Genomic DNA, 23,214 nt, shown 5'->3' on the forward strand with positions numbered 1-23,214 from the left:
GGGGGGGCGGTGGCCGGAGCCGTTCGTTCTAATGAGGCTCTTTTGTGCGTGCTGGTGGCTGCTCCCGTGGTTCCGGGACCGTAATTGTGGTAACAGATGCTGGGGGAGAGAAGTTCCAGTCCGGGAGCTCTTGTCCTGCTCATTACAGCCTCTGCGAGCGGCCACTTGCACCCCAAAGCTGCTGCTTAATGAGCCTCGCTCAGCGGCGAGCATCAATTAATCCTCAAGCACCTCGGCTCGGGCTTGATAAACACAAAGCCAGTGAGTTAAAGCAAAAACAAGTGAAGAGCGAAACCCCATGAAATCCTCCTCCACAGGGCAGCCACAACAACCCCGGGCTGTGCCATCGGGTGTGCCCTCCGTGCATCCCACACCCCATTCCCTGTCCCAGGCAGGCGCGGTACTTCGGAGGGTTGATCCCTGAAACACACGGCGAGGAAGGATTGAAAAGCCCTCCCGTATGGAAACGGGAACCTGTGCAAATGTGCTGAGGAGCTCTGGGCAAGGAGCAGCTGCGATCTGCAGAAAATTAAACCAGGCGGAAAATGAAAGAGATTGTTTTACAAACACGCACAGGGCACGCGGGCCTGGGCACACACGTGGGCAGGGGTGGCCCTGGCTGCCAGGGTCCCCTCCCGTCCCTGCAGGGTCGGAGCAGCGTTTGCCTGGGCTGGAAGGAAAGGATCTGCAGTGCCTCGGTTCTCCAATCCCCTCTGCCAAAGGCTGCTTTCATCCCCAGAGCAGTGAAAGGCAACTGAGGGGGACGTGAGCTGAGCTTCGAGCTGCAGGGGAGGTCATAAAGCGCTTGAAAGTCTCCTTCCCTTCTAGGTCAGTGCTTTGCAGACAGGTCAGGGATCCACCTGTACGTTTAAGCCCTTTTTGAAGTGAGAACCCCTCGTTTTCAGGGCTCAGCAGAGGTGGGAAAGCTCGGTGCACTTCAGAGCATGGCAGGAGCCCCACACCCGTGGTTCGCAGTGGATTTTCCTGCTCAAGACTCGTTTTGCAGCTGAACCGAGTTCACTGAAGGTAACACAGCTGCAGAGGGGTGACTGTGGCCGTGTGACCACGGTCAGGATCCCTGCTGGAGGGCAGAGTTCCAAACTGAGGTGAAGGTGATGACAGCCAAACACTCGGGAGCAGTGCAGGGTGTGGGGCTGGCAGCTGTCAGACATTCCCAGAGGTGCTCCAGGGATCTTCTGGCATTCTTCACCCACCAGGCCCGAATGCATTTCCTGCTGTGGGTTATAAGAATTCACTCTTACACTCTAATTTAATGAGGTGTCTTAAATGTGGATTTAATCACAGCATTAAGGTAACGGTCACCGCGTTCAAGCTGCAGAGTGCAAACATCTTTCCTGAGCAGACAGCTCTGCTGCATCCTTATTAATCCAAAAATCATCTCCATATTAATCACTCCACAGATTATTACTCTACCCATATCCATTACCAGCCTGCTAATCCTCCAGCTCGTGCACTGGGGGCATTGGCTCCCCACCAGCAGCTCCTCTGCAGATGGAGGGAGGGAATTCTGCCTTTTTTCAGAGGTGCAGCCTTGGGAGCTCCCCGCAGAGCTCCCCACTCCACAGCTCCCCATCAAAAGGCAGCCAATTCATTAGTGTGTGTGTGGAAATGAGGTGTTTGTTTGAGACCTGCAATTAGCACAGCGCTGAGGCCACTGCGGACACATTTCCTACACCCTCCCCTGTGCCAGTACACACCGAGCTCCAGCAGCTCCTGCTCCCACAGGAGTACAGGGAATTACGGCATCTCCAGAGGGTGCGAGGCCTTCTAGAAACACGGATCTCTTTTACTCATCTACAGAAGGTGAGGGGAATTCCATCCTTCAGCATGGTAAGAGATGCTGGCCAGGGCCGTCATTCCTCGCTCCCAACCCTTCTGGAAACATCAGGCCATCCTCCTGCTTCTCCCTGTGCAGGCAAACAGGCCAGGCCACGCACAGAGCAATCCCTTGAGTTCCCTCCCAGAGTGGATTGGAGCATCTCTGGTGCTTGATCTGTTTGTTTGGTGCATTTGTTCCGTGTGACTTGCCTTGAGCCATGTCCCTCCCAGAAGGGTGCTGGCACGCTGACCCTGGCTTGTCAAAGGCTAAGATGCCATTTGAGCACAAATAAAATATGCATGAGGTCCGTGACCCAGCCTATAAACCCCTGTACAGCCCGAGGCGATGCCTTTGTGGGGAGCTCAGAGACATTGCAGGTTCCCGCTGCAAAAATCAAATGAACGTCAAAAGAATCCTGAAAAACGCGTGGAGAGCGCCTCTCCCCCTGAGATCATCCCGACACTTCCCTTTGTGAAGGCTGAACACGGCAAAAAAGAGGAACTTTTAAGCATTTCTATCTTCTCCTCAAAGCTCAGCCTAATTGAGTGCGAACAAAAGAGAAAACGCTTTCTCCTCGGCAGGCAGGCGGCGGAGGCTGAGCGGAATGACAATTCCAGCCGTGCGGAGCCAGCCAGCCCCGGCAGGCCTGGCATCACCCGGCAGCTCTGCCACCCACCTGCGCCTCAGCACCAGGGCTCCGTGCGTCCAGAGCCAGCTCCAGCAGCTCTGCCCGGCGTCCCACAGACCCCCGGCCATCTCCCACACTTTAACATCAGGGGTCCGTGTGTCCAGCCCTGGCACCCAGCAGGACTAAGGAATGTTTTAATCCCTGGTGCCTTTCAGCTGAGGCTCTCAAAATACAATTAAATCTCCCAACACCGTGGCACATGTGCCCAGAAGAGCTGTGGGTGCCCCTGGATCCCTGGCAGTGTCCAAGGCCAAGCTGGATGGGGCTTGGAGCAGCCTGGGACAGTGGAAGGTGCCCCTGCCCGTGGCAGGGGTGGCACTGGATGAATTTTAAGGTCTCTTCCAACCCAACCCATTCTCTAACGTTATTCCTGGTGCTCAGCCCACAGAGAAGCCCATTCCCAGGAGCAATAAAGGCGAGCAGGCATCATAAAACTCCAGTAATCAAATGTGAAAAGAACAGCCCAATTCATTAATGGCCAGACAAGCTGATAGAGACATTCTTAATTATCAAATATTACCACGGAGTTCATCTTTACCTGAGTTGTTTAAGCCTGACCATCCTCCTTCCCTTTTCCTACACACATTGCCCCGGAGCAGCATTGAACATTTGTAATTAGATTCCTTCACTGGAGTTAATTATGAAGTGACAATAAAGCCTGAATGGTTCCCATCTTCCTAAGTATTATTTGGGAGTAAAAACAAACTCTTTGTTTTGGCATAAATATTTGTAATTTTAAGTTTAACATGAACCTCGGGGCGTACTCTTGATCCAAATAGACAGAGACAAGCTCATATTGGATTATGCTGTACATCTACTTTATATTTTGTTTTTATACTTTCACATTATTTTATGTACACTTGCCTGCACAAACCTGTCAATATACTGGAGCACAGACAAGATGTCTCTTTGGGATGATCTCTAAATTAATTAATGAGTTTTCATCACGTTGATGTCAGACTGGGACAACATCAGTATTTTGCAGGTTCCAGGTTGACCTGGCACCTGGGGTAATGTGTTTTATATTTTATTATTATTACCTTTAAATTTTAATTAAATTGTAATTTTTATAGCCCCGGCAGGCGAGGTGGTCCCCAAATGTCCCCTGGAGAGAGTCTGGAGTTGAGAGGAGGGGATTTAATGTGGGTTTCAGTGATCTGCTTCATTTTAAGCAGTGAAGTGTCCAATGACACGGAATTAAATTTCCATTACAAATGAGTTGGCCACTTAAACATAACCAGACCCTGCATAAATAAAAAGCAGGAGATTTTTGTGGCTGTTATTGCCAGTCTGAGATCACTGTCTGATTCCATCCAATTCTATGTCACCCTCTAGCTAAGCACTCGCAGAAGGGAAAAGATGCTGAAATTTAAACAGGTCAAAATTAATGCCACGACTGTATTTGATAATTGGAAGTGTCACCTCCATTAGCTCGCCCTGATAACCAGGCTGGAAAAGCCAGCACCGGGATGTCCAAAATCTGCTGCACAATCTGCAGAGTGACAGTGATTAACCAACAGGACGGTCCCACACGCTCAGAAGGTGAAATCTAAGCTGGCCAAGGGGATGCACGGGGTGGCAGCGACAAAATGGGGGATGAGGGGAAGCTCCAGGATATTTTGCTGCTGTTTCAGTGCTGAGACCCCCAAACTTCCCGTGGAAGATCCAAACCTGCTCTTCTCCTGATTCTTTCCACGCTGTGTCTGTGGCTCTTCACTGGACGTGGGGGATGATGAAGGCATCCAAGCCATCTGCATTTTATATAACCTTTTCTAAGCATCACTTGACCTTGTCAGTGCCAATAAAGCCCTGTGAAGTGCATGCCAGATAAAATGTAATTTTTAATTGAGTATCCTTATTACATCTATTAACAAGGTGCAGATGAATACAAATGACCCCACGGTCAATGCTGTCGATTCATGTTGGAATTTCTTTCTCCTTTGCTGAGCTGAAGGAGTCAATAATCTCCCAAAGGGTGCACAGGGAGTGGAGATTTCCCTGGCAGCTGCTGTCCTGCCTCCAGGGTCTTTCCTACAGCACAGTGGCCACTGGTAAACCAGCACAGGATCAGCATCTCTGAAGGTAAAACACAAAATCCAACTCCCCCAGCCCGTAGGAAAGATCTGAGAACCTCAGTTCCTATTTCATTCTTTAACTTTAGACTTACCCAAGGCACAGGTGAAAAACAAGAGTCTTCTTTTTTATTCCCTAATTCACAAATCATGTGAAAACTCCGCTCCACGTTGGGTGGTCACAGCACTGGAATGGGTCCAGGGCTTCCAGCAGCAGAGCCCGTGGGATCCATTTGGGGAGGTTAAAATCTGCTGGTTTCAAGTGGGAGTTGGCAGGATGTGGCCAAACTGCCCCCCTGAGGTCCATGTCAAGCTTTGGTCTCAGTTTGAGGGAAATAAGCTGGAATGACCTGCCTGAGGAGCAGAGTGCTGCTCTGACACGATGGATTTGCATTCCCCCTCAAACGGGAGCAGCTTCCCATCTCCCCATCAGCCCCACACTAAAACAAGCGGATTTAGAGTCAAATGTCCATAAAAACCACACCTCGGGGCAGCACTGCACTCCCTGCTGTGACCCACGGTGTGCCAGGCCTTCCCCTTCTGGCTTAGATTTACCCTTTTAGTACCTAATTCAGAAAAGAAAAAAAAACAACCCCTTGAGATCTTCCAGAAAAAGCAGTGAGCCCTCCTGTTCCGTATCCACATGTTTCTTCTTTAATGCTTCCTTAAGGGTCTCCATTTTTCTGTCACTTATCATCATCCAGAGTAATTTTGGGCTGTTAGAGAAAGTTCATTGCTGTAATTGCGACCATATTGGTCATTAAAGTTGACAGACAGCTGCTGGAGAAGTCACTCGCTGATTCCTGCTACTCAGCAGATGCCTCTCAGCGTTTGCTGAGATGTTGGCTTGAATTTATGAAATGGAAGCAAAAGCGTTTCACCTCAAGGAAGGAGCATCTCAGAGAGGGGAAACGTGAAGAACTCACCCAGGCCTTTTATTTGCGAGCAGGGTTTGCTGCTCCTGCTCCAGCTGGAGCGGAAATAACTGGAATTTCACAGTCCCTAAGGGCTGCTCCTGTCTGCAAGGGCTGGGGACCCCCATCCAGCCCAGCTGCACCCCATTTTCACCATTCAGGGGTCATTTCCAGATGCTCCATCCCTGGAAGTGTCCAAGTCCAGGCTGGACAGGGCTTGGAGCAGCCTGGGACAGTGGGAGGTGTCCCTGCCCATGGCAGGGGTGGCACTGGATGGGATTTAAGGTCCCTTCCTCTGGGATTTCCACTCACCCATTTCTTGCTGCTGGGATTCAGTAAATAAATATTCCTCACACAATAAATGCCCCACAGCACATGTTGGAAAATAAGGAGCCACTCAGGAGGGCTTTTTTAACCAGTAAACTTTATTTATATATAACAACAGTACAAAGTGAGTCCTTGGCTTGCAAAATAGGAGTGTTTCATATTTACAATAGGTACACAATAATATATTAGAATAATAACAAAACCCCCTTTTATTTCCTTGGAACATTTTTAAATACTTAAACTTTCTTACATTTGCTTTTTTTTTTTTCCACAACACTTGTAAAAACAACAAAAAACAGACAATCATCTTAAAAAAAAATATAATACAGAACTCCAGTGTGTCAAGTATAACGGGGAGGGGAGGAGCCACGGTGGAATGGGCACAGATACAAATCAATTCCTTGTTCCTGCCAATACACAAATCCCCTAAAACTGGTGGGGGTTGGTTTGTAAGGAGAAGGGGAAGAAGAAATCAGAATCTGTTCCATGGCTGATACCTCTACATTCTGTGACGTTTCTGGGGGACTCCAGAAGCTTTAGTACCTGTACATTCCCTTCCCCTTGCTGCCTCTCCTAGCGGCCCCCAAGGTGCCATCAACACCACAGCTCATCAGTAAGAGAAGGACATTTTACTGCATTATCTCCTGAACTGTGAAATAACGCGGCAACATCAGCTCCTTTCCCTCCCCACGGCTCCACCTGTGTGTGCCCAGTCCATGGGATGGAAGCGGCGGCTGGAGAAGCTGTTGCATAAACTTCCAAGCTTATTCGAAAGAGAGGTATTAAAAATCCCAAAGGAAAGGCCATACAGGAGATCTCGTGTTTGATTTGGCAGTCTTGGGAGGCCCAGGGGGTTTGGGATATTTGGGATATTGTCCGTGCAATCGGATGGACCCTGCGGGCCTTTGGAGCCTGTTCTGCAGCGCTGCAGAAAGGTCAATTTCCCCAGGATTTTATTCCACGGTTACAAAGGAAGGAGAGGGATGGGAAACACGGGGACTAAGGGGGATCTGAAAGAACAAGCACAGGGACACTGCCATGCTCACGGCACGGCCACACCACCTCCGGGTGCCACCTCAGCAATGTGGGCACAGACGCCCCGGTGGGACTGGAGAAGCTTTTCCAGCAAGGAGCAGTCGGGCTCTGCCATCTCCCACTGCCCCACCCTTCCACCTCCCCATCTCTGACCCCAGCACGGTCCCAGCACCCAGCAGAGCACCCCGGGGTGCAGGGCACGCACCACAGACCCCCAGCTTTCTTCCAGGAGCCAGGAAGGCACCAGGCACCACCCGCAGCTGGGGCTCCGGCTGCTGCTCCATGGCCTGCCCAGAACACCTGAATTTTGAGGGTGAAGGGGCTTTGCACAAAGCCTTCCAGGCAATCAAAATAATTTCAAAGACTCCCATCCTCTTCCCCTGCAAAACTAAACCAACGAAACTGCACTGAAATTGCTCAGCTCAGCGGATGCCCAGCGGCGCCTTCTCAGCGCACACGGGCCTCTCACTCCAATTATTTCCCTGCTGAATGTCTCATGGATAAAATCAAACCATCCTGTCCGTGCAGGTGGCCTCAGAGCTGTCACCAGTGCTTTGCCCTCAGCCTCTGACCCACTGGTCTCTGGTTTTGGGTCCGGGCTGGGTGTTTTCACTGCAGACGTTCACCGAGGACGGGACTGTGCTCCGAGCTCTTCCTCTCACACAACTCTGTACAATGTCACAGCTCCCTGCACTATTGCCTTGCAATTCCTGGTGCAAACGTGATTCTGGAGTAGGATGGCTGAAGCTCTGTGGCATTTTAATGCATCTTTGATGTCAGTTATTCACCCTCCTCGGAAAATTTTTTCTTCTCTCCAGGGCACAGTCACACGCCAACTCTCCCTGATGGCCCAGCTTATTCGAGTCAGGTCTATTTTAGTCTCGTTTAGTTTGGGGAGCTGAGTCCCTGTGACAGGTGAGCTCTGACAGTGCAGGAAACTGGATGGAGAAAAGGCAGTGACAGGAGAATGTGGCTGGGCTGCTGCCAGGGAATGGGCTCGAGGCTTTGGAGCAGCACAGGGACCATGCCAGGAGCTGCTCTGCCCTTTGCCAACCTGGCCTTCCTCATCCCTGCTGGCTCTGTGGGACTTCTGGGAATGAGACCTTGTTTGGAGGCTGTGCCCACGGGAGGAGAGGATGCTCTGACCCTTTTTCCCCACAGACTTAAACACGCAAAGACTCCCACGAGGAGCTCAGAGCCAGCAGCGTGCCGAACGCGACCCCATTTTGCCTTTGCCCCCCACGTGCCCACCCAAACCGTTTCCCACATTGTGACATTTCTTGTGGAGTCCAGTGGAAGGTAGGAGGGAACACTGACGTGGGGATGGGCCACCAGGATTTTAAGACAGTGTGTGGAAGGCACTGCTGTGATGAAGGTCTCTGTTGGCACCGCGGCGAGTGGCTGCGCTCGCCGTCCCCAGCGTGTCACAGCCCCGAGCCCTGCGGGGAGGCACCGCTGTCCCCACGGCCACCCTTCAGGGGTAAACCTGAAATTCCACACCTGGAATGCTGCTGGGATGCAGTGAGGCCGTGGCAGCAGTTTTGTTTCTCAGCGCTGGTCCCCACGGTGGGTCCTCACTCAGCTGCAGACAGGATATCCAGGGTTTCCATGGATATCCATGCTGGATTTCACAGGGCTGGCAGCACTTCGGCCGTGCTGATCCCTCCTGCCTCCCTTGAATCCATCCTCTATGGCAAAGCGTGGCCCACTCGCTGTCCACATCCTCCAAGCTTTGGTGGCTGCAGCTCCACAGCGGGGCCAGCCTTGCCTGCGAGTTCCACTCTCGAGTGTGGGGTTTTAATAAAGGCTTTCAAGGAGGAGAAGCGTTTGATTAGCACCTCGCTCCCCCTCGGAGTGGGTGCTTTGATAGCTCATGAGCGGAAGATTAAACGGAATTATTCAAGCGGTGACACCAGCAGAGAGATTCCGCAAAGTGACGTCTCCCACTTTGATGTCGGAATACCTGAAACGGAGTGAACTGGAGACTCCAAACACCGAGCGGCCTTGCAGGAGGAAGGGGGCAATGAGAGGGATGTGAAATCGTTTCATCTAAGGCAAGTGCCCCCTCCTGACCAAACCTTGAGTCCAGTTTGCTGCGAGTGCAATGAAAATGCCATTTTGAGATCTGAAGCTTCCTCTTCCCAAAGGAGGAATGGAAATGTCAGATGCAAGCAGGGCAAGAGATTCCCAGCTTTGCCCCAGGGAGATATGTTGCTTCAATCCATATAATTGCCTGTAAAGATCCATAATTAATGTCAACCACCGTGAGTAGATACTTGGCAATGTATTTCTAGGCCACCCTTCCAGCCAGGGCTGTGCTGTTCCCTCTGCCATCCTCCTAAAGCTTTTCCAGATGATGGAAGAGGTGGGAATTCAGTCAGAAGTGTAAGAGTTTATTGGTTTGCAAAGTGCTCCTGCTGCTTCCCCTTTTTTCTCTCTGCTCTAATCTTCCCACAGCACAGAAGATCATCTCAGTTGTCCCCTTTTCTCCTTAACATTCTCCCAGAGAATCCAGGGGGTGTTTGGGGACCTCCACTTCTGCTGAGAAAATACAGGGGAGTGGGGAATGACAAAACCTTGACTTGCAGGGTGCTCCTGGCCACAAGGTGGAGAGCAGGAGGAGGAAAGCAGGATTAAAAGGGCTACAAAAAGCCTCTCAAAGAGAGGCAGAGAGGAGCACCCCGAGGGCTGGTGGGCAGGGACACGGTCATGAGGCCCAGGTGATGCACAGCCAGGCCTTTGCTTTGGGCTGTACTCGTATTTTGTGAGTCCTGCAGAGATAACTCCCCAGACTGATACCCAGAGGTGTTTGGAAACTGTTTGGGAACTTTTTGGAGTGCTGTCTTTGGGTTTCAGAGTACCATGAGCATTTGGTGAACCCAAACCAACAATCACAGCTAGAACAGATCTGGAAATCCCTCCCTGTGAACAGTAGGAACAGAACCAGAAAAAACCTGCAGGATTTCGAAGCCTGAATCTCTGCCATGTCCTGTGGTACCTGCAGCAAAGAGCAGGCCAGCCTGGGGAGGGCTCCAGTGACATTCCCAGTGCTGGGCTCCGCAGTGCCTGACCTTTAGTAGGACTTTTGCACATTATCTGCCTTAGAAATGGGATTCACTGTGCAGGAGCAGGATCCCTGCGAAGGGAACTCTGGGATAACAGGCAGTAGGAACCCCGCTTTGCCTCTCAGTCTCTGCTTCTGCCACTCTCCCCCTGTCTCAGTAAATCCAGTGCTCAGGCTGCTGTAAATGTCAAGAACTTATTGCACAAGGTTGATTATTATCATCAGTATTTTCTGCTTTTCAGAGAGACTCACAGAAGTGGATTACCAAAAGAAAGTGGACTTGGCATGGCTTTTACTGAATGGTAATTAAACCATGTTTCCTGAGTATTTCTCTACATGCTTCTCCCCTCCTCTGGCGCTGGACTGCAGGACACCAAAAGCCAGCAGCTCTCTGGGAGCCCTGCTGGGCTCCTCCAGGCAGGAATGGTGGAGGAGGGGGATGGATACAGAAATGGATTTTCCTTCAACACACACTGGCTGCAAAGGAAGGTCCCAGTCTGGTGTGACACCGCCTGGGCAGACACCAGGAATTATTTTGCTGCCATTCCCAAGCTCCTGCAGCCAACACTTGTATTTCCATTAGGCCTCCTCTCCCTGCCCTCCCCACTGCAGCCTGCACACGCATCAATATTTACTGCAGAGAGAAATATTTACAGCATTCCTTCCCCTCCTGGCACTCTACAAAGGGACACACATAAGCTTTGGTGTCTTTGAAAGAAATAACACTCACAAACATTTGCCTGTCACTGGCCACAGGAACATGTGCTGTGGGGGCCAGCAAGGAACTGAAGAGAACAACGAGACGCCAACACAGAGACACGACAGCAGAGCTGGCTGGCCCGGGGGTGCTGGTTAAGGTTTGCTCTTGCCCTGGAGCAGAGATTTCTCTCCCTTTGCCAGTGGAAATGCAAGTCCTGGCCCTGGGTGAGGCGGCAAACGCTGGTGGAGAGACCCAGAGGGAGCCTGTGCCCAAGGACTCCGCACATCCAGCAGAAAAGCAACAACAATATGCTCTCCCAGCGTCCAGGCTTTTCAAGTATTGTCACCGTAAACATCGGGGTTTGTGGGGTTTTGCTGCGAGACATCGGAGGCGGCTGCTGGAGACCCCCAAAACCAACCCTGGAGGCGTCAGCCCAGCTCTGCCTTGGCACCTGCAGGAACCAGCAGTGGACACTGAATGGATCCCTGCCGGATCACCACGACCATGCCGGACACTGCTGGATCCTTGCCAGATCACTGTGGCCATGCTGGACACTGCTGGACACTGCTGGACACTGCTGGACACTGCTGGACACTGCTGGACACTGCTGGACACTGCTGGACACTGCTGGACACTGCTGGACACTGCTGGACACTGCTGGACACTGCTGGACACTGCTGGACACTGCTGGACACTGCTGGACACTGCTGGACACTGCTGGACACTGCTGGACACTGCTGGACACTGCTGGACACTGCTGGATCCTTGCAAGATCACTGTGGCCATGCTGGACACTGCTGGACACTGCTGGACCACCGGCAGCCAGCGAGGTGGAATGGAGGTGGAAAAGGGAAAAGCAATGAAATTCAGATCTTCCCTCATTTGACAGTAAATGGGATTAAAAAAAAAATAGACATTCTATAAATACATGGATAAAGCTGGATGTCAAGACAGGTCGGATGATCTGATGGTTTTGCAGTTCAGGTAAAGTTCCTCCTAGTGCCTCTAAGTTACTCAGCCACTGGACTATTTTCAGGCTAAACTGCTATTTCACTTGTGTAAAAAGGTGTGGTGCAAACTTGTGCTCGTATTTGTTGTAAGATCCCAAAACAAAGACATTTCGGTTTTCCAGACGTTCCAGTTGGTGTGAGAGTCCGTTCGCAGAATGCCTGAGCCGTGTCCTCGGGAGGTTCTCGGGGACAGGATTCAGAGCTGCTCCTTCTTGCCAGGATTATCTCTATGGCCTCTGTGGTTTTTGCTCTATTTCTTCTTTTTTTTTCCTTTTCTTCCTTTTTTTTTTTTTTAAAAAAACCCCTTTAAATAAAGTTTTATTTTCTAATATACATTAAACAATTTTCATGCAAAGCAGCAGTCGTGGAGAGATCCAGACTTTCCAGGTTCCTTCTTTCCGTGTACGCGCGAAGAAATGATCCGCCTTGCTTGGACTTTGATTGAGATGTTTCATCTTCTTGTCTTCCTGCCCTTTCAGACTGGGTCCTGTATGATTTTTGAGCACAGCCAGTCCTTGGGCCAGGCTCTGCTCCCTCCAGAAGAGCCTTGGGGGGGTGTGTCCAGTGCCTTCCTTGCTTGTTCTCCCTCCAAATTCCCGAGAGTCCCTGTGATCCTCTGCCCTTTGCTGTCCGTGACCTTTCTTCAGCTCTCAAACGACATGGCCCCAATGAGTTGCTCTACTTTGTAAGCCAAGCGCTGCCTCCGAGCCTGCTCATCCTGCTCCAGAGCCCCGATGAGCTGGGGAGGAAACAGAAAAAGGGGGAAAAAAAGAATTAGAGAGAGAAATCAGTGTGAGAGAGGGGGTGGGAGAGGTGGGTGGGCAGCGAGATGTGAGCAACTTGAAGTGGGGAGGTGCGAAATCCCAATAAATGGTGAAGCAACTTGGCTGTCGTTGGTTTGTTGGACCCCTTGATACCCACCCAACAAAACCCACTCTGGTGCCTCAGACTCCACATTTCTTGTCTCGTTTAGCACGAAAGTGATGAGATTTTTCAACCCTAATGGGAAAATAGCCGTGGCGTTGTATCACAAATGGCTACACGCAGTTTGATGACAAAACCCTTCCGTTTCACGGACATAATTACAAAATCGCTCCTTCTTGCGGGGAAATGAAGGGGTGGAACAGATGGCGAGAACCTGGTTTCAAGTGATGCATTCATTAAAGGAGCTCAGGCTGCCAGGGAGCCTTTGCAAACAGGAGCCTGTGTCACAGCAACGGGGATTTGGACCACGCTGCTCCCAAAGGACACCGAGGTTTCTGGGGAGCTTCTCTGGGTCATGAATGATTTCCACTGCACTGGGTGCATGCCAGGGCCGAGGAATCCAGGTGCTCCCACAATATTTTAGCTCTCAATCCTCCTGGCGAGGATGCTACAAGTGTGGCCAAACCCAAACCCCTCTGAGTGTGAAGAGAACAGCGGGGCAGGAGCGGCGCCAGCTATGGCCGGGCTGCATCCAGGGAAGGGAGGGGAAGGAGCTCTGGAGGCAGCAGAGGGATCCCTACACAAGCCAGCGCTGCATCTGCTCTCCCACGCATGTGCCGTGGGGCCCTATCGCCCCAGGGGACACCATGGCCCAGGGGATGCCACCACTCCAGGGGACACCACCACGGCCCAGGGGACAGCGCTGCCCACACCCACCTCCTCGCTGTACTTGCTGACGTAGGAGTAGATCTCGTTGAGTGCACTCAGCATGTTGAACTCCACGGCGTGCAGGCGCGACTGCTCGGCGAGGTAGGCGTTCATGTCCTGGTCGCTGATGGCCGGGAGCTTGGCGATGTCCGCGTAATACCTGCAGGAAAGAGGGGTCAAGGGAGAAATGAGAAACAGGAACGCTCCAAGTGTTCCTCTTCCCCCTGGGATTTAAGCTAAGCTCTGCAGGGATAAGAACATCCTTTTGCTTTGTGTTTACATCCAGCAGAACAGGATCCTGGGCTGTAATGAGCTGAAAACAAGAGCAGCGATGCTCGGCGGGGCTGAGAAGCACCCTGCAGCATCACTGATGGTCCCCGTGCTTCCCTTCCACTCAGGATGTTCTATTCTGAGATCCATGGGGTTTCAGGCAGGACCAGAGCACCCAGCATCCACACTCCCACGTGCTGCCCTCACCTTTCCACCCAGCTCTTGTAGCTGGGGATGTCCTTGGCGTACAGCAGCTTGTTGGAGGGGGAGTCCTTGCCCAGGCGGTGCTCCGAGGTGGAGCAGGAATCCATGAAGGTCTGAGCCACCACGGAGAGGCAGGCATCCGTGATGCTGCCCTTGTGGATGTCGAACACGAACTGTGGGTTTTTGATCACATTCACCCAGAAGCGGAGGGGGAGGCTGGGAGGGAAAGCAAGAAACGAAATGAAATGAGAAGACAAAGGCGAGGAAAGGGCACCTGCTGGAGATGGTGCTCCCAGGCAGAACACGAACGGTGGGAGGAGTAAGAGAAGAATTTAAACAGGAGCTGGGCCAAGGCCATCAAGCACCAGTTAGCCCAGTGCTGCTCAGATGGCTGGTGGTGGATCCTGCCACGCTGGGGAGCCGCTCTGGGCTCGGATCCCACACGGAGCAGTGGAGGAGATGAGGGGCAGGCTGGCTGTGCCAGGGCAGAGCTGGGCAGTTTGGGGGTACTGGGGGAGCATCTGCAGGAGGAGCCCATTAGGAGGAGCTGGTCAGAGCAGGGCTGCAGGGCAGGGTGAGCCGGGGGCAGCCCCGGCGCTAATCAGCGCTGCCCGGCGGCTCCGTGCTCCGTCACCTGCAGGAATCACAGGCTTTGTCCCCAAATCCCGGGGCCTTTGCAATCAAAGGGGAATTATTATTCCTTTTTTTCTCCAGCTGTATAGCAGGATCAAAAAAGCAGCTGCTGCTTTCTATTACCTTTCAAGTCGCAGCTCTCTCTGTCTCTCCAGCTCGCTGAAGGCTGCAGCCTTAACTCTTGCAGTGCTGCAGGAGAGCAGCTCAGCCCCAGCCCCAGCCACCCCAGCTCTCTCTTCCAAACTTCCATTTGCTGTGACCTGCTCCAGGGGCAGCCTTCTCCCATGTCCCCACCGAAATTCCCTTTGTGGGAATGCTGCAGCTCAGCTGAGGTGGGGAGAAGGAAGGCCCAGGCCTGGTAGGGTCTGGTGGCTCTGGCAGACCAAACCCTGATGGTTATTGCTTTCTTTTTTCTCGTAATTTCTTGTGATTCTACAGTTTTTATCCCAATAACTCCTTCTTCTAAGGCTTTAAATGAATTGTTTTGAGCTTCCCACTGCCTTAGCAGGGAACCAGCTTTTGCAGCCATGATGATTAAAGGCCTTTTAAACCATGAGGGACTCAGGGGAAAATACAAGGTCTTTAGGGAGCAACCATTTGTTGTGCTTTTTTTTTTCCTTTCTTGCAGAGGTAAATTTCCAACCCATGGAGGTTTTAATCCTAAAATAGCAGCAGAGGCAGAGATGTGAGTGCTCCTACTATTTGGAGAGGCTGGACCCAGCTGTAGCCCATGCTGGGGCACGCAAAGCTGGCTCCTTGTCCCTGTGCCACCTCCTGCTGATGCCCAAACACTCCAGGTGCTTTTCAAAGTGATGGGAAAGGTGCTGAGCTCTCCCCTCCCAGCCAATGCTGGCATTTGTGGCACAGCAGGGCTGTGCAGGCAGCACAGGGCAGGCACTGGAGCCCTGCTTCCCACTCACAGACCGGCTCTTTCCAAAGTCCAGCTGTGTAAATTAGGCCAGTGTCCAGCTCCCACCTGGGCAGAGGACTCAGAGGTAGCCAGGCTATTCCCCTTCCCTTCCAAATGAGGACATTTTATGATTTTATGATCCTACGAACACCACACTGGCAGCCCAGCCCAGGCTCAAACCCCACTGCCACACCCCCTGGGGCAGCACAGTGTCCATCTCCCGCTCTGGGGCTTGGCTGTTCCCAGCCCTTCCCAAAACAACTCCCATGTGGCTTTTTCCCCACAGTGGCTGAACACTCCTATCGGCCTCCCTGTCCCCCTTTACCAGTTGCTCTTCCAGGTGTGCCGGACGTCGGTGTCGTGGATGCCGTGCTTGTCCGCCTGCTCGTCCAGGAAGTCGAACATGTACTTGATGGCGAGGGGCAGGGCGCTGCCGCGGTGCACGGTGCTGAACAGCGTCTCGAACAGGTCGTCCACGAACTTCTGCAGCGTGCCCTGACGGGAGCATTGCAAATTAGACAACTTTGACCATTTTTTTAATGTAATTTTATTTTGTTTATTTGTTCGCCTCTGCCCAGGGTGGGGGGAAATAAGTTTTCTTTGAAAAGGCTCTGTTTCACCGGGGGTTTGAGAATTTCTGCGTGAGGCCTGATAGGCTTCAATCAACAAAAAGGAGATTCCCAGAGCCAGAAGATACAGAGGAGCTAAATGAACATTGACAAATACCACCCGAGTGTGAGGAAATCTGGACTTCAGAACCCCTCCAACCCCAGGAAAACCCAGCAGGGACAGCCAGCCTGGGAGCTGAGTATCACCAGGGGCTGCACGGCAGCCCTGGATGAGCCTCACTGCGCTTCTCCCGAGTGAATTTAGCTCAGTTACCTTTGTAGCCAAGAGCCTGGTCAGGTAGATCTCCGACACCATCTTGCTGCCCCGGTCTCCTTCCTTCTGGTCGCCGTGGTCGTGGTTCTTGACCAGGTGCCAGACCTTGACGCCGCTCTCCAGGTCAGGGGTGATCATGGGGGCGCGGGAGCGGAGGCTGTCGGGGCTCCCGGTGTAGCGGAACGTGGAGTCTGGGCCAGGGCAGAGAGGCTGGTCAGGCTCGGAGCAAAACCCTTCTGCACTTCCCTCAGTGCCCCCACCATGTCTGATAACGCCCAAACCACTTGCACGGGGCTTTTTAATGTGGAAATGAAATGGGAAACCCCCGTGGTTTTGTTCCGCACATGTTCTTGTTCCGCACCATCAAAATTCGGCATTTGCAGATTTGTGTTGGTCTCCACTCCACAAAAAACCTCAGAATTGAGCTGTTTTTTCTCCCAGACATGGACTTTCCTGCCCCATTCACATCCTTTCCTGGTGTGAACTCCTCATAGAGATCCACGCGAAAATCCTCCCCGAGTCACAGCTCACACGCATTAACCCGGGCACCAACTCCTGCAGCAGCAGCGTCCTGATTCCAGGGTTTTGTAAATAATGAGGAGCTGCCCAGCACAGCCAGCACAAAGGACAGGAGAAACTGCTGAGCTTGTCCTTGAGGCTTTCAGGAGAGCAGTGAGGACTCAAGCTGAGCATCAACAGCAGAGCCTGAGGCCAGTCCTGCAGCCCGTGCCACCCCTGGACGGAGCAGGCCCAGCCTCCTGCTGTCCCTGCAGGGAAAGGGGAGCTCAAAGGGCACCAGACAACTTCCCCTTAATTGCTCAGAAGCCATGGAGGGATGTGAAACATTTATTTATATATTTCACTTCCCAAAGAAGTCCCTCCCTGGATCCCATGCCCAGCATCTCCAGGATGAGAGACGAGGCTGAGGAGCCCAACTGTGCCTTGCTGGGTTTTTCCTCTCGCTACATTTCTTTGTTCTCTGGGATTGTCGTGTGTTTTCTCAAGTTTAGCCTTCAATTCACTGCTCACCCTCCTCGTCAAGAGTGCGGGGATCGATCGTAAATCAGCTGAGGGAAATACTCAACTCATTACCAAAGTAGCTGGATTTTCATCCCTGATTAAGGCTTAGATAAATGAGTGCTCCAACTGATATAATTAAGGAGACAGACAGGGGGACAGATCAGGAAGCATCCAGTAATTCTATTTTTAAACATATCTCTGTACTGATATATAGCTGGGGAAGTAAATAAGTATCTAATTTAAATTCTGCTGGCACAATTAGAAATATTAATCTTAACATGAGCAATGATCGCTCATATTGGTGCTTTGCAAAAGCTTTTCCAGCTGACAGAGATCAATGAGCACTGAGGGCTCAGGCTGTGAGACCCAGCCTTGGTTTTTCCATCACCTATGGAAATGTGGCTACGGGATGTGTTGGACACTTGTGGGCCTACACCTGGCAGGGAGAAATGCCTTTCCTCCTGGTTTTTACCTCAAGACTCCCCTGCTTTTGGCTCCTCAGAACCCTTGCTCGAACTAAAAACCAACATTATTTTGGGAGCTATAAACAAGAGGAGGAGATGGGTTTGTCAGGAGACTTTTTGCTGGTAAAACACTCTGTGAAATGAACGATAATGAAAGATCAGCACTCGAGAGATTTTGCCACTGCTGCCTTTTATGGAAGTCTATTATTACAATTATTGTGGATTTAGTGTTCCGAGCGTGCACCTGGCACCTCGCAGGCTCATTTTCTCAGGCTGCAGCATCTTCAGGGACCCTCTGGAATGTGCTGAGCCCTGCTATTATGCAAATCAGGAATTCCCAGGTGTGCACATCCCTGCACTCTGTGCTGAGATTGCCCTTCCCCATTTGTGACCCATTAGCTCAGAGCTCAGGCTCCTGCACGTGGAGAGGAAACAGGAGAAGGAATCAGGTTTTTCTGTGGTGCAGCCCTGCTCAGGGCCAAGGGGCTCAAAGATCCTTTCCTGCATCACCCATCCCCTCTGAGCCCTTGGAACCTTCCCAGGACCCACATTCCCAAAGGCTGCTCTTGTGCTTGGCACTTCCTTTTCCCTCCTCTCACGTCCTCTGGTCCTTTTGCTGTTCTCATAGCTGGAAAAGCCTTTGCAAACCAAACCAGCAGCCAAGGACGTTTCTCTGTTGATTTACATTCATTTTGGGTGGTTCTTTGGGGCAAGCTGCTGCTTTTTCCCCACCTAAATTGCAGTGTTGGTCCATGAGCCATCCCTCCCCATCCCATTTCTCACCGTATCTGCTAATTGATGTCCGGGAGATGCTGGCAGAGGCAGGAATGTTGTAGGAGGAGGTTTGCTTGGGAACCAGAGCCACCACGGAGCGGTCTGACACCTGGGGAGGCAGAGCAGGAGAAGGTCAGTGGGATTCCCTGTGCACACTGTGATCTCCAGCTGCTGATCCTGCAGATCCTGGGGAGAGGAGTCCAGGACACGCTCCCAGCCTGGCTGAGCCCTGTGCTGGGTCAGGCTACAGCAAGAGCCTGAAGGAAATGAGGGATAAATCAAAAGACGTGGTGAAGATGCTTTTGGTCGTTCTGATTTAAGATTATGCCTTACCCAATAAAAATGAGAATCTCAAGAATTGTTGTGATCCAATTAAAGTAACAATGCAGAGGGAATAAAAGGGCTGTAATAACGTTATGGGCCATAAAACATTCCTATTAAACCATTTTTTATTTTAGCAATTTTTACGAACTTTAAAAGTTTGATTTATGGCAGAGCGAGTCATAAAGCCATCTTTCAGGGTATTTAATTGTTATCCCTTTACTGCTCCAGAGAAGGAATTAAACACTGGGAAGTCAAACTATAAATGAACATTAGCGCTAACAAGGTTTTGTTACAGCAGATTTTAGTAGCCATGTTTAATTTTATCCTCCCTATAAATCTGGTAGTCACTGGAAGTTTTCTAACTTATTCCCCTTAATTAAGGATCTGCAGGTTTCCAGGGAATGGGCCTGAGTGGCTTTTAATTTTGAACTTGTGACCTGTGGTGCAGCACAGCGAGGGAGCAGAGAGTCACCACATCTTGCCAGGGCCCAGCAGACACTTTTTAGAGGCTCAGCACAAAAGAAATGGCTCTTTCTGCTGCAGGAATTGCTTTTTGGGGCTAAACCCTGCGTTATTTGCCAGAAATCTTGTGATGGACTCAGCACTGACCCTATGAACGGAGGTTTTTTCTCCCCCAGCAGCTCCAGGGATTTGTACAACATCTGCAGCACAAGGTGAGCTGCACACAGCGACCTGCGCTGCCTCCAAGGCCCTGGGCTGCATTCAGATGAAAGGTTTCATGGAAAATCGAGTTGTTATTACTGCTGGTGATAGTGGAAATAATAGTTACTTGTGTTTCACGGCGCAAAAGTGAGATTTTTCTAAGCAAAACACCCCAAACACCTCCATTATTTCCTTTGCTGCTCCTGCCTCACTTCATCCAATTTATTAAGTCAGTGGAAGAAGTGATCAGCGCTGATATTATTTCCTTAGGCTGTTATTAGCTGCCACTTCAGCTCCATTTCACCAGGGAGAAACCCGAGCCCAGGGTGCTCCCGTGCCGGATCCATTTCCACCAGGGCTGTGCTTAACTGGGGGAGAGGCACTAAAAATTCCACACACACAGAAGAGCACTCACACTCTCTAAATTTCGGGTGGAATGGCTGCTGTCAGCTCAGCCCCAGCAGCTGCAGATCGGCCTCAGACGGAGCAGGCGCTCGCTCCCCCCTCGCGCTGCCACGCTCCCAGAGCACCCCCGGGACACACTCCGAGCTGCCTGGCTGCTTTACAGCTTTATAAATATTCTGATTATTCTACAAGCTGGAAACACGGCGCACAAAACACCTTAAAGACAGGGAAAATAAAACCTGGGGAGGGGGAGACGGGAGCGCAGGCCATGGTGCTGTGCTGGTGCGGGGCAGCGAGGGCGCGATGAGGATTCCAGCTCCACATCCACACCACCCTCAGCGCCTAAGCCTCATTTTCCACCCAAACCTTGCCTTTCTCCTTCTAGTTTTTCATTTAAGCAGTTTCCTGGTCTCCTGGCCTCCCCAGACTCGAAGGGGCTGACAGGTATTCATGCTCTGCTGCCTCTGAGTTAACCCTGTGTGAGCCACTGTAAATCATTCGATATTAAATTCGGTGTTTCATTTTTCCTGAGTGAAACCACATGGGGTAAGGCTCTCCCATGGAGCTTAATAGGCATGAAACCAAAAGGATACGACACAAATGTAATACAAGTCCTTGCCATGTATAAAAGCACCAGAGAATTTAACAAAGAATTACACTTATTTAAGCTAGGCATCTATTTTTATAAATGAAGAAATAAGCAGGAGGTGCACAGTGCTCTCTATAATTTTATAAAGTGGTTCAAAACTATTAGAAAGGTGAATATTTCTCTTTAATTCCAATTTGGGTTTTGTACGTGGAGGCTTCCCATGAAAAATGCGTTTGATCTCTTACTGTATTTTTGTGATTCTAATGCAGAAAACAAAAGCAGCCGTGTCAAAACCCAGCATCCAGGTGTGGAGCTGGGAAACCCTTGGAATTAAATACCCACTCTCAGGGCACAGTGAGGAGGAGGAGGTGGTTTGGAGCCCTGGAGGTGCAGGAATGGGGCTGTGGGGAATGGATCCCGGGAGTCAGGAGCAGGGAATTGAGGAGCAGCAGGGTTCTGCCCCCTCCTGCAGAATCCCAGGTGCAGCACCTGTCCAAGGGACACATCTGGAGCCCCGGGATGGGAACCTGGGCTGAGCATCTCCCAGCACCCTCTGCAAACCCAGGGATCTCTCTGCCTTCAGAGCAAAACAAAGACAAGGCAGATCTCAATAAAAGATGGGCAGAGCTTTACAAAGCAGCTTCAATTTCTTCCCTAGAAATTTAGAAATCGTCTTCACTACTCCTCTGGAAACCCACATTTATTTTAATGGCTCGAACCACACCTGGTTCACGTGTCACACTCCTGTTAAATGGTGAGACAGCAGCACTTGGAACTCCAATGATTTTATACCCTCTTTAAGCTGGGCCTTTACCCAGGTATTTGTTTAACTGTGTAGCTCTGGAGCATCTGTATTTTTGATACCTAAGAAAAACATTTACTCCAACAGAAAAAAACCCCAAACTGGTAAGAATAAAAAAAAAATTTAAAAAATAATTTAAAATAATATATATTGCTATTAGATTTTGGCAAAAGCCTCGCCTTGACAAGATTTCTGCTGCAGTGAGAAGAATTTGGCTTCTCTTTAATCCGTTGGGCTGTTCAGAGCTCGGGCCAGAGCAGGCAGACACGTGTCACTACCTGGCTGGATGCTTGGCTGCCAACTTCTCCTTTCTTCCAGAGCAAACCTGACATTCAAATGGCAGCAAGAGCTGCAGCATCTTGAGTGCTGCGAGGACTTTGTTTATTTTAAGGGGAAGCTTTTGGCTCAGGTTTTCCCACAGGCACTGGAATGAAAGTGCTCCCTCCCCCAGCATCCAGCGCACGTCAGACAAGCACAGCTTTCACTTGTGACTTCCTCACGATGACTTTTAAAGATCAAGGCATAATAAAGTCGCGCTGCTTCCCTGCATGTTGGTTAATCCCTTGCAACTGTCAGGTAAAACAGATTTTTAGGAACAATGGAATTAATCTGCACAACTCCTCTGACATTTTACGGCAATCTGTGTTTAAATCCTGGGGGCTGCTTGGAAAAGTTGACCCTGGAGGTGCTGTTTAACATGCACGGTGCATATTGATGCCCCTCTCCTGCCTCGCTCCCTGATTGCAGGGCTCCTGTCAATACTGGCTCCCATTCAAGTCCCCCAGCGTGAGTCAGGCTGATGGACTGGAGATGCTGGATAAACAGGGAAAGATGCCAGATTAAATACTAAACACTTCTGGGGAGGTGGTGATGGACAGGAGTAGGTTACGGGTCCCAATTAATGCAGTTATCCTGTGCTGCAGACAGGCTGGGAGGGAAAGATTCGATTCCCTGCAACCAAACCTCCCTCAGCCCGCTCCTCACCTCTCTTCCCCTCTCCCACACTGTAAGGAGCCCTTCCCAACAGCTCTGCCCCATCCAGGAGCTGAAGATGGCAAGAATTTCTCAGGTCTCCTCACCCATCCTGTCTGAGCATCTTCACTGCCTGGCTTCACTTTCCCATGACTTTATGCCTCCCCTTTTGTACTCCAGGCTGTCCCAGACCCCCAGACAAAGTCCTGAGGCCCCCCTGCTCCCCTTCCCAGGCCCCTCATCCCCAGCAGTGTCAGCTCAGCCCCTGCACGGCTCCCTCTGCCTCTCTCCCACGGCTGGCAGGTTTAATTCAGCCAATTTTCAACTCTGCTGCTTCCTTTGAGCTCCGTGTCAAGGTTGCTTTCCCCCCTAATGCTAAAGCACATGGAACCCTTCTGGTTTATCACACGAACGTGACCTCCCTGTCTGTCTGGGCAGACGAGACACTTGGGAATTCACTTCCTGCTGTTATCCTCTTCCCTGCTGGCAGCTTTCTGGGAGCTGTCAGTGGGGCTGCTCCCTCACCTGATAGTGCACCAGGGTGTTCAGGCGCTTCCAGTCTCCCTCGATCTTGGTGGTGATGTCTTCATCCTGCAGCACCACCCGAGCGATCCGGCCCTGCCGCCACTCTGGGGAGAGGGGAATCCGCGGTCAGAGGGGGCCGAGCGCTGCAAGTCCCACCAGGAATCGCCCACCAGCCCCTCTGGTCACCCCCTCCCATCAGGCAGGGAAGCTCCTACCCAAATCCATGTCAACAGCTCTCGGTCTTTGGGAATAGGGGACGTTTTTGTACACGGCATCCAGGATCTTCTCCTTGACTTGGGTGATGGTGTCACAGTTCAGCACCTTCACAGGGATCTCTGGGCTGTTCTCGTTGTCTGGGTTCACGCAGTTTAGGATCTGCAAGAAAAGAACCACACCATGCTCTAAAGCGTAACCATGTCTCACAACAAACCTTTCCCATATAAAACCCCACTGCAGCCCTAAATGCATCACTGCTATTGCATCTAAAATATCGAT

General features: G+C 51.2%; 1 protein-coding gene across 1 annotated transcript in view; it reads right to left on the reverse strand.

The window, feature by feature from the left end:
• Positions 1-5,918: 5,918 nt before the first annotated feature.
• PLXNA2 (plexin A2) overlaps positions 5,919-23,214 on the reverse strand; it is a 143,364-nt gene continuing 126,068 nt past the window's right edge. The window contains 9 exon segments of the mRNA XM_008638949.2: positions 5,919-11,194; positions 11,376-12,389; positions 13,292-13,442; positions 13,760-13,972; positions 15,625-15,794; positions 16,182-16,372; positions 18,449-18,548; positions 22,720-22,823; positions 22,935-23,094. Coding sequence (XP_008637171.1) covers positions 12,294-12,389; positions 13,292-13,442; positions 13,760-13,972; positions 15,625-15,794; positions 16,182-16,372; positions 18,449-18,548; positions 22,720-22,823; positions 22,935-23,094 — 1,185 coding nt within the window. The 3' untranslated portion in view covers positions 5,919-11,194; positions 11,376-12,293.

Source organism: Corvus brachyrhynchos, unplaced genomic scaffold (assembly GCF_000691975.1).
Source record: "Corvus brachyrhynchos isolate BGI_N302 unplaced genomic scaffold, ASM69197v1 scaffold338, whole genome shotgun sequence".
In the NCBI taxonomy this organism is placed as follows: Eukaryota; Metazoa; Chordata; class Aves; order Passeriformes; family Corvidae; genus Corvus; species Corvus brachyrhynchos.